The sequence below is a fragment of the Rutidosis leptorrhynchoides genome, chromosome 7, assembly GCF_046630445.1.
Source record: "Rutidosis leptorrhynchoides isolate AG116_Rl617_1_P2 chromosome 7, CSIRO_AGI_Rlap_v1, whole genome shotgun sequence".
NCBI lineage: Eukaryota > Viridiplantae > Streptophyta > Magnoliopsida > Asterales > Asteraceae > Rutidosis > Rutidosis leptorrhynchoides.
Genome location: NC_092339.1, coordinates 369020944 through 369032193, shown reverse-complemented (window position 1 = coordinate 369032193; position 11250 = coordinate 369020944). Strand labels below are relative to the sequence as shown.

The window sequence follows — 11250 nt, the reverse complement described above, 5'->3', positions numbered from 1 at the left end:
CAATTAATTTCAGCAAACAATATAATGAATGGTTTGCTCAGCATCATCAACATATATTACACCTTCGAAGATAAATGATTGGAGAATTCATTGAAGCTGACATTAAACCAATTGTCAATAAAATATTTTCACATTTATACAACATATTCAAAATTAAAAAAATTGTTGCACAAGTTGATGTCTTCAGTTTTATGGGACATGGATGTCACCTGCTCAATGATGTACAATGTGGTTTGGTGGATTACGACCCACACATTTATTACAGGTAAGTATACTTGATTTTAAATTAAATTAATTAATAACTATAACTAAAAATCATTATATATTATAATTATTATTATTAGATAATTTTACTAAATAAATAGTTTATTATACATACAAAATCATATTGAACTAATGTTTTTTTACCTTATTTTTGACAGTTAATCAAAAACCACATCGACATTATTGGAATTCAACTTGAAAAAATAGAATTTTTAAGATCATATATCTTAAATGAAGAAACTACACTAACTAAGAATTTTACAAGCTTAGAAGACAGTATTAGCCATACTTTAATCGGGAAAGAATTTGTAAATAAAGGTGACGAATCCGACATATCAAATTATGCAAATTCTATGTCATCTTTAGTTAGAAAACTTACTATCATACAAAACTTTATGGATCAGGTAAACAAAGCGTTAAGTATTCAATGCATATATATAATATAAAATATATTATAATGTTAAAATTTATTTATGATAGGCTGATGAACTACGCAAGAAGGCATTATCGGAAACAAAAAGCATAGTCAAATCAAAACGACAAGTTATGGTATTATTCGCAATTCATGATCACCTCAAAATATTGGTGACGTTGTCAAATATGTGGAAAAATACAACTATTATTTGAGATCAAGAGAGTATATTAGATTTTCTGATGAACAATGGTGTGTTTTATTATCGAATTATATTTACCAAATTATATGCTTTATTACTAATAAATTACTTAACGACTAATCTCAACACGCAATTAAAAACTTAACAAAATATAGAAGTACATAAAAATAAATATAAAAATGAAAATTTCACAATACTATCAATTTAAAGGTAAAATCAAAGGCTAAAAATAACTTAAAAAATGCAAACATAATGAGCCCCGCGAAACCGCAGGTTATTAACTAGTAATTTCTTGATAGTTCTATCTTTTCTCTTGAATTCTGGTAATTTAACCAATCAAGATCGTGCTATTACAATCTCTCTCTTAGAACATTAGTCATGTTCATTCGAAACTCCATACCTACGAATTCTGGACCATTACTTACGAAGAGAAAGCAAAAGAATGAAGCTCCGAAATAGAAATGGGGGTATAAATCGCAGCAAATAGAAGAGAGCATTAACCGTGGATGTCAATCATTATAGAAAGACAAAAGCAAAAATATCGAAATATAAGGGAAGATATAAAACCCAACAACAACCCAGAAATTTACAAACCGTATATATTGATGCATATAGCAATATAAAGACAGGGGAGAACTAAAAACACTATAAAATCAAGAGTATAGTAGAAGTAAATAGATTCTTCCAGCGGGAGATAAAAAAGAAGAATGGCGGATATGAAAGTTAGGAGTATATCAAGAAGCAGAACTGGATGGAGCATATTGACGAATGCTTTAAAATATGAATTGAGGGAGAAAGAATAGAAGGTATGAGCTGTGAAAAATAAGGAAATGAAGAGGGTGAATTTATAGTGAAATATTCGACAGAGCAATCAAAACAGATTATCGCATTTAACCAAAAAAGATCCTATCTCCTTAACTACCGAAAAATCAAATCTTATTACGAAGATTTTCTTCTAAATCCCTTAAAATCTGGAAATCCACCGTGACTACGTCCAAAGTTAAATCTCTATCTCAACCTTTTGTGACAGCTTCACTCGTACGCTTCACATAATCGAATTTTTTTTATCTATATTAGTCAATAATGATAAAACTCTATTTATCCACTCATATTCATCCTAAAAACATTTTTATTGTTAGCCATGAGGACCTCACTCAAATTTCGGGATGAAATTTATTTAACGGGTAGGTACTGTGACGTCCCGGAAATTTCTGACCAAATTTAAACTTAATCTTTATATGATTTCGCCACGATAAGCAAAGTCTGATAAGTTAAATCTCAGAATCTTGAACTATGTTCATATATTCATTTAACCTCGACCAAATTTCGACGATTTACTAACAACTATATACATGGATATGAATATGTATATGTATGTATGTATATATATATATATATGTGTGTGTGTGTGTGTGTGTGTGTATATCATAACTTGAAAATGAAAACAAAGTATTAAATGTATAATACTTTACATTAAACGTATTTTTCTCAATATATGCTTAATATATTCATCTACGGAATTAGAAGATAATACCAATGATTGAATTAGTAGATATTTCAACATTTATAAATCCCGTAAGTATTGTGATATTATTATAAGTCTTTGTTGAGAGGTCCACCTTGATTTAGGAAATCTTTCCCTTTTTGACTGTATTTGAATTAATTATATAAATAACTTGCAACGTATTTATATTGTATATATATATATATATATATATATATATATATATATATATATATATATATATATATATATGGGTTTAAAATATTTTTTTTAAAAAAAGGTTTATAGCACTCGTTTATTGTTTCATAATTAAATAAATATTTCAAAATTATATAAATTTTACGATGTAATAATATATAACTAGTTGTGGAGCCCTCGTTTTGCGCAGGGGGCTCCGTTTTGAATGCGAGTTAAAAAAAAGTCTTGATCTATTTTGTAAAAAAGAATTTTTTCCGACATCTAACATCGAAGGGATATTCCTTTTGAGAAAGTTGCCTCTTTTAGCGTTAACGTTAGTTGATCTATTTTGTAAAAAAAAATATTTTTTGACATCTTTTGGTAGCATTGAAGGGTTGTTCATTTTAAGAAAGTTGCTTCATTTATCGTTGGAGACAAAAAAATATAAAAAAAAAAAAAGTAGCACAGTAGTGACTTATGTGGGTCCTACTATTTGAGCGTAGTGTACAAGTCGGTAAAGCGTGGTGGGTGTTACTATTCAATATTTTTGGTGTTAGTGAAGGGATAAATAATAATTTAGAGTATAGGTATAAAGTGATGGGTTCGATTTGTATTTTAATGAAAATTAGGGGGTTAGGTTTGTGAAAAGTGAAAAATGAAATAGTACTATTCATAACAAATAAGACAAATTTTGTCTATTAGTTATATTGGTAATATTAATTTAGTTATAAAACATTTTGAGTTAAAAAAATACTATTATATATATGTATATGTATATAACGAGACGTTGATTTATAGAAGGAAATGACCAAAACACTTAAATGAATAAGTTACACTTTGAGTGGGAGAGTTTTTCATTTGTTATTGATAATGGTACAATATACAAAACATAAAGTACAAGTTTACTAAGCGTACGAAAGGACGTTCGAAAAACCGGAATCGGTATGTAAGTCGAGCGTCAACGTACAATTCATCGGTGCAAAAATTACAAATCAACTATGCACGAGAATATAATATAACATTCAATTAATTCTAAAGATTAAATATATTATATATTAAATAATATATATAAAGATGCCGGCAAGGAATTTTAATCATATGTGAGCTGTATATGGGACTCATGCACTCGCATGAGATCCCTCTCACAAACTCATGCGAGTGCATGAGGGGGGTAGGTGAGCTCAACATCTATAAAACGCGATTGATTTCTGATTCAGTGTTTCATAATTCATCTATCTCTCTCGCATACATATAATTATATATTATTATTATTATTATTATTATTATTATTATTATTATTATTATTATTATTATTATTATTATTATTATTATTATTATTATTATTATTATTAAAGATTAATATTATTATTAATCTTATGGTTAGGAGTATTATTAATAGTAGTTTTATACATAAAATATTACGACGGAGTTCTATCCGAGTGATTTCAAAAATTATTTTCGAATAAGTCGAAGCTAAGGAAATTATGGGTTATAGCTATGGAGGTGATGGGTATTATTCGGGGGTATGCTCGTGAGGTCAATCTAGTGTTTATCATTTCCGTTGCGTTGACGTACTTTCCTACAATATTGAATCGCAATATTGATACGTGAACATTCATATCTTATCTTTTATATATTAATAGTGTATCCATGTCTAGTGCTCGAGTATATATGTTTATGCATGCTTGTATGCTTTAATTTTGTCGTTAGATAGTTTATGATGAATCAAGAATTTGATACATATGCTACTGATATAAAGTATATGATATGCATGTTTTTGGAAAGCTGGCAAAAAATTATTAACTTTTCATTTAGAAATCGCGTGATTTCGATGAACGGATTAAAAGATATGGTCAACTGAATTATGTTTGACGTTAATTGAAATTGTGTTTGAAACTGTAAATTAATATTTAAACAACTTGTCTATGAGTTTGATAAATTGGATTTTTAGATATTACTAATCGAGTAAATGAATTTCTATATAAGGCACGTCTCGTTTTGTAGAACAATTGTCAAAGTTGACTGTCTTATCATGTTTTAAAACTTTATAAACACTATAATCTGATTTTACAAGTATTGAAAAACTATGTGAAATAATAAAATATTTTCGATTGCTATGATAATTCAAATATAATATAGCTCCTGAAATAAATAATATTTTGAGTTTGATAAACTATAAATTCGTTCAATTATCAAGACTTATACTATGTTAATAAACATGTATAGATTTAAAGATCATATTGGGTCAGGTTGACTTTTGAGATGACTTTTGTTAACTTTTGCATGTCGGTCTCGAGCATTAGGATTGTGATACACTATGACCCGACCTAGCTTGTTAGATATGTATTGACCAACATATGTTCTCTAGGTTGAGATCTAAGGTTATTTTGCATTCCGAGTTTCGGTCACATTTCGGTGAATGACCTTATGTGCTGCTAAGGTGAGTTTCATTGCTCCATTTTTAATTGCTTTTGCAATATATTTTTGGGCTGAGAATACATGCAATTTATTTTAAACGCAATGGAAACAAGTACATACTTAATTCTACACTGAGTTAAACCGAAAATCCTTAGCTTTAGTAACTAGTAGCTACCAGTACATAGGATGTGGACTGGTGGGCGCAAATAACTGTATATGGATCCATAGGGCTTGACATCCCCGTCCGAGCTAGTAGCGCTAGCCTTTTAACGGACGTATGTTATTTGAGTTTATGACACGTTGGTTTGCGTGTATTAAAACAACAAGGGTTATTATTATTATAGCGTTAAGTTTAGTTACCAGGGTGCTCTGTTACTTAGAATCTATTGACAAACTTTTGATAAACGTTTCGGGTGAAACAACTGAAATCTTGTGATCCACCTTTATATACAGAATATGTGCAACATTAAACTTATGAACTCACCAACCATTGTGTTGACACTTTAAAGCATGTTTATTCTCACGTTTCTAGAAGTCTTCCGCTCTTTGCTTATACGTTATACAAGATATGTGCATGGAGTCATACATGCTTTATCCGAGAAAACTTTGCATTCACAAAATCATCATCATGTATCTTATTTTGACTGCATTGTCAACGGATGTATTGATGTGTGCGAGGTGTAGTACGAAATAGTTATATTTTTATTTCAAAATACTATTAAATACGATACAATTTTACACAAGTTATTTATTTATTTATAGAGTGGAATATACCTATACCTTGCTACAACACTATAGGCAGTGTACCTAATCGTAAAGTAGTGTAGTTTTTAGTAAGTCCGGTTCGTTTCGCAGGGAGCTAGCCAAGTTTAACGCTATATTTTAAAATATATTTGTATAAATAAATATATATAAATATATATATATATATATATATATAAGTATTATTATTATTATTATTATAAAAGGGGGTTTTTACCGTTTAATGACCGGTTTGTCGATTTTATATTTTAAGCGTAAAGATAAATGACGATAATATAAATGACAGAATTTAAATTGCGATAAAGTAAATTGCAGTAATTAAAATGACAGTAAATAAAGGTACGATGAAATATGAAATAAAAGTATTATGCTTATTCAAACTTCTGTAATCATGATGTTTGACGTTTTGATTTTAATTAATTGTTACCCGGGTTAATTGTCCTTTGTCCTGGTTTATTTGATACATATCTGGTTTTTGTCCATAATAGTCCATCGGTCATAATTATAAAATGCTCGTCAAATTAACCTTATTCCCGAAGTCAAATATTCCAACTAATTAGGGATTCGAACTGTAACAAGGTTTTAATACTTTGTTGATAATTACACCAGGTTATCGACTGCGCGTAATCCAAGGTTTTAATACTTTGTTAACAATTACACCAATTTTCCTTGTATGTAATCCACCCCTGTTTTAATGAGATATGAATATTAATTTACCCACTTGATCAGAATGAATAATCAATTACCCAACCCGAATAATTAATTAAATGATCGTAAAAGATGTCGTATAAACGTCACTAAATAGAACATACATAATCATTTTAATAATTATTAGATTAACTAATTTATAGATCGGTTTGACAGATTCTAATGAGTTGTCATTCGATTAGACAATACCCCCTATCTATTAATAGTCAATAGTCCAATGTCCACAAGTGTCGGTCTTTTGTCCAAACTTTAATTATGGTACAAAATCTAATAATCCCGTCTTAATATTTAGTCTAACATCACGATTACTTCGGCTTAAATAAGCATAATAATTACTTAGTTACGAGACATTAATTTAAAAAGGAAGAACATAGCTTACAGTGATTATTTATCGCGTAGCGGTTCACGGACAGAGTTCTGACTTTAAAACCCGTAAAACATTTCTTACAATAACCCAATTATTATTAAACTTAAATTAAAATTAAAAATATAAATATTTATTATGATTACAGAAGGAAAGAAATGAAAAGAGTGTCCATAATTCGGCAGAAAACGTTGTTATTTATAGAACTTGGCCTGCTACAGTAACTCATGCGAGTGCAAGACTTTTGTGCCTACTGGCCATGCGATTGCATGGCCGTCATTTCCTGGTCACATTGATTTGTTTGCTAGTCTGCCGACACTTATAAATATATATATATAATATATATATATGATTTTTATATAATTATATATATATTATATTATTTTCAAGTGCATAGTTGACTTGTAATTTTAGGTCCGTTGACTATCGCGTTGATGCTCGGTTTATGTCTCGGTTCCGGATTTTCGAACGTCCTTTCGCACGCGAAGATATCTTGTACTTTGCATTTCGCGACTTATACTCTTGTCATTTTTAGACGTTTCTCATCATTAAATTGAACCACTTGAATTATATCTTATACATTTGAGCTTTTTGGTCATTTGCGTCTTTAAATCATCGTTTTCTTCTTTTGTCTTTGCACTTATTTATTTAAACGAATATTACATAAAAATAGAATAATAGTAACTAAAAGCTTTACATATTAGAAGGATATTGATACTAAATATATGTTCATTTTTAGCATTATCAAATATCCCCACACTTGAGCGTTGCTTGTCCTCAAGCAATACAGAACTTGAAATTAAATCACACTTCACTCGAATTACTTTTTTTATTCCCACACTTTATACATCAGTGATTTTGATACGGCGGTATAAACAATGATAGTAACGATGTGGTTTACAGTCCCACATGACTATAAAAATTTAGATCCTTTAAGAAAATTGGATCTTTATGAAAACATTTGATTTTTTGAAAATTCATTCTAGATTTTACCCTAGATAAGTTTTCTGAAATAACCCTTTACCGGTGTTTGTAAAATATTTTTGTGGGTTTTGTGGGTTTCAGATTTTAAAAATTTTAGCTCAAAACTTGCGATTTTGTGTCACCCACTTGTAACCTTGTATTAGGAAAGCAACACGTTCAGTATACTTGTTTCGTATATTACCTTTCGGTAAACTACCGTCCGGTTGTAAAGGAAAGCGATGAACAAGCAACTGTTAAGGCAATGTCTAATGACATGCAGATGTTCATGGTCTACAACGTGTCGGATGCAATTACTATCCTTTGTAGGAGCAATAGTAAAGATCACCCTATAATTTTTCAGTCTGGCAAAAGGTCCTGTCTCCGACCATGCTATGCAACCACCGTTCTTACGGTTGACACCCGATTTGGTTCAAGTGACCTAATGTATTATGTTGAATTCTTAGGATTTTACGTTCAATGGTAATGAACGCATTGAAAATAGGTTTTCAGAAAACAAATTGGTTTGTAATTTTGATCAAAATATTTTCTCGTTCAAGCTCGAGTTTAGATATCATTGAATTCCATGAGTTTGTAATTCTCATTCTTTAAGGTCAATCTCAAGGATTGAGTAATATCAGGCTTAAATGCTGATTTTTAATCTTTAAAAAGATTATCCTTTCTGGGGGTCTGATTCATTAGTCTTATCAAGCTAATTTGCACGACGCCCTCCCCATTTTACGAGACAGATCCTCTCATGGTTAGGATAAGTCTGACCACTTGACGACCCTGTTTGATGTTGAGGTTCGTGGATTTCCTGCTGATTTTAGAGATGGCTTTTCTTGATTTTTCGTCAACCTACAGCTGGTCTGGACGACAACTTCCTGACCTAAATCAAGAAGCGCGTGTCTTTTTCGGAAGACTTTACTTCCTTTTAATGATGTAATTGATTCATCGTGTAGATCCATCTATTCTTTCAAAGGTATTACAATAAATCGGGTAAAACTGATTAGTTCAGTCCAAACCAAAAGTACCTGCAATAATCTTGTACAAACATATGTGATATGTGTTTTAAAGAACTTGATAAATTCTTCTCACACTTAGCTTTTATTTATTTTTTCTTTGCCTTTTTATTCTCCTCTATTCCATTTTAAATGAATTCAAGCGTTTTGGGTTGTTTCTCAATTTATGTTCTCTCTGAGGTAACAATAATTTCAGTATTATCACCTAGTTTTATCGTTCATAAATATGTATAAACATGATTTTGAATTCATTTAATTGAAAATTTTTCAAATTTTCACAAAATTTGGCAATTAAACTAAGTGTAAACCCGAGAGAATTTATAACCCTTCCCCACACTTGAGATCATGCAATGCCCTCATTTGCATAAAATCAGACTATAATTATAAATTCATGAGGGTGATTAGTGTAGAAAAGTGATTAAAAATACCGAGTTTGAAAACATATTGTTTTATATCACATTTTATATTTTACGTCTTGTCGTTAATATTAGTAGCTTTTGCTGAACTTAATATCAGTATTTGAAAGTGCGCTGTTTTACCCTGTTTTGTACATAAACTACAAACATATATATATATATATATATATATATATATATATATATATATATATATATATATATATATATATATATATATATATATATATATATATTTATAAAACCTTTATTTATTAAAACAATTTAAATGAATAATTTTTTTAAAATTTTGTTTCCTATTACTTTAGGTACGGTATGTTTACCTAGTCCGTCCCATGACAAAATTTAAAATTTGTCGTTTTTAAAGCGATTGTTTTAAAAGCAAATATTTTTGGATTTTTTTAATTTTTTTGGTATACTTTAGATCAATAAAATTAAAAATAATGATAACAAAATTTTTCGCCCCGCCCTCGGGTAAAGCAATTTCGGTTCCATGACCTAGTCTTCAACTTACGATGAATTTTAGAAAGCATTTTTTAAACTTAATGAAATAAAGTAATTTTTGTTTTTTAAAATCACACAAAAATTAAATTTAAAAATGCGTATTAATTTAATATAAAACCTACAAAACAAAAATTTAGAATGGGGGGAGAAAACTAGTTCTTTAGTGTCTGCTAGTGGAAAAGACCAATCGGATTCCATTCTCGGAACTACACGAGAACAGAACATCTAACTTTAGACATCGTTTTCTTTTTAGAACATTTGAATCTCCCCATACTTAGGTAGCTGTGGTGTCGAAATTGTGATTAACTTCATTGTCAATTTCTTTTGGACCATAATCAACTTGCATATCTGTGACTTTTGCTTTAAGCCATTGGTCGGATTCCTGTGTAATATCCACAAATTCAACTAGTTTCGCCTTTTCTTTAGGCGATAGATTAGATACTAACCGATTACATAACTTAAAGTTCCCCATGGTTCTAGCATCGCGAATCCGTTTAATAAGTTTCTTTATTGAACTATTAATAACGGGGTCATTTAATTTCGTATCAACAACGGGGTTCTTTGTTATCAGGTCATCATTAGGTGTTACTTCATCTTCCCCATACTTAGGCGTTTTATTATTGTTAAGCACTACCGTTGGAGTTGCTAAAAGAACATGGTTCTTACCAATCATTTTTGTTGGTTCAACGGTTTTGGTTAGTGGAGATTTAGACTTTCGAATCACAAAGGTGACTGATTTGTCACCATCACTAAGTGTCATTCTACCCTCTCTTACATCAAATAACGCCCCGATGGACGCTAAGAATGGTCGACCTAAAATTAGAAGAATGTTTGAGTCCTCTTCTATGTCAATGATAAATTCGACTAAAAAGGTTAAATTACCCACTTGAACGGGTAGGTTGTCAGCAATTCCAACTGGGTGTTTAATAGTTTGATCAAAGAGTCGAACACTCATTTCCGTTGGACTTAACTCACATACTCCTAATCTCTTATATAATGAAAGAGGCATAACACTCACACTCGCACCTAAATCTGCTAGTGCATCATACATGACACAATCACTAAGTAGACAAGGAACAATAAATTCACCCGGATCACCCACCTTGGGTGGAGGTTTTGGTGGAACTGTCTTCACCGGGTTTATCTTTACGGTTTTTGTTTCTTGTACTTTCTTATTCTTCTTCTTTCCAGAGGTATCACAAACTTTATTATATATTACTTTCTCATACTCAACTCCTTTTCTTGGAAACGGGATGGGTGATATGTATGGTGCCACCACTGGCTTTACATACTCGGGTGGTGGTGGTGTTGTAACTTCTTCATTGTTACTCACATCAAAAACCTTCCCACTTCTGATGATGGTTTTTCAGAATTTGTTGACACCATATTAACATTCTCATTTCGAGGATTTACTTCAGTATTACTCGGTAGCTTTCCTTGTTCTCTCTCACTCATCATGCTAGCAAGAGTACCTACGTGTTTTTCTAGATTCAAAATGGAAGCTTGTTGAGTTCTTAATGACTGATCAAACCTCTCA

General features: G+C 30.5%; 1 protein-coding gene across 1 annotated transcript; it reads left to right on the top strand.

Annotated features, from left to right (window-relative positions):
- Positions 1-226: 226 nt before the first annotated feature.
- Positions 227-891, top strand: LOC139860504 (transcription factor TGA2.1-like). The gene is made up of 3 exons (XM_071849258.1): positions 227-265; positions 423-668; positions 745-891. The coding sequence occupies exons 1-3, from the start codon at positions 227-229 to the stop codon at positions 889-891; spliced, it is 432 nt and encodes a 143-aa protein (XP_071705359.1).
- The last annotated feature ends 10359 nt before the right edge of the window (positions 892-11250 follow it).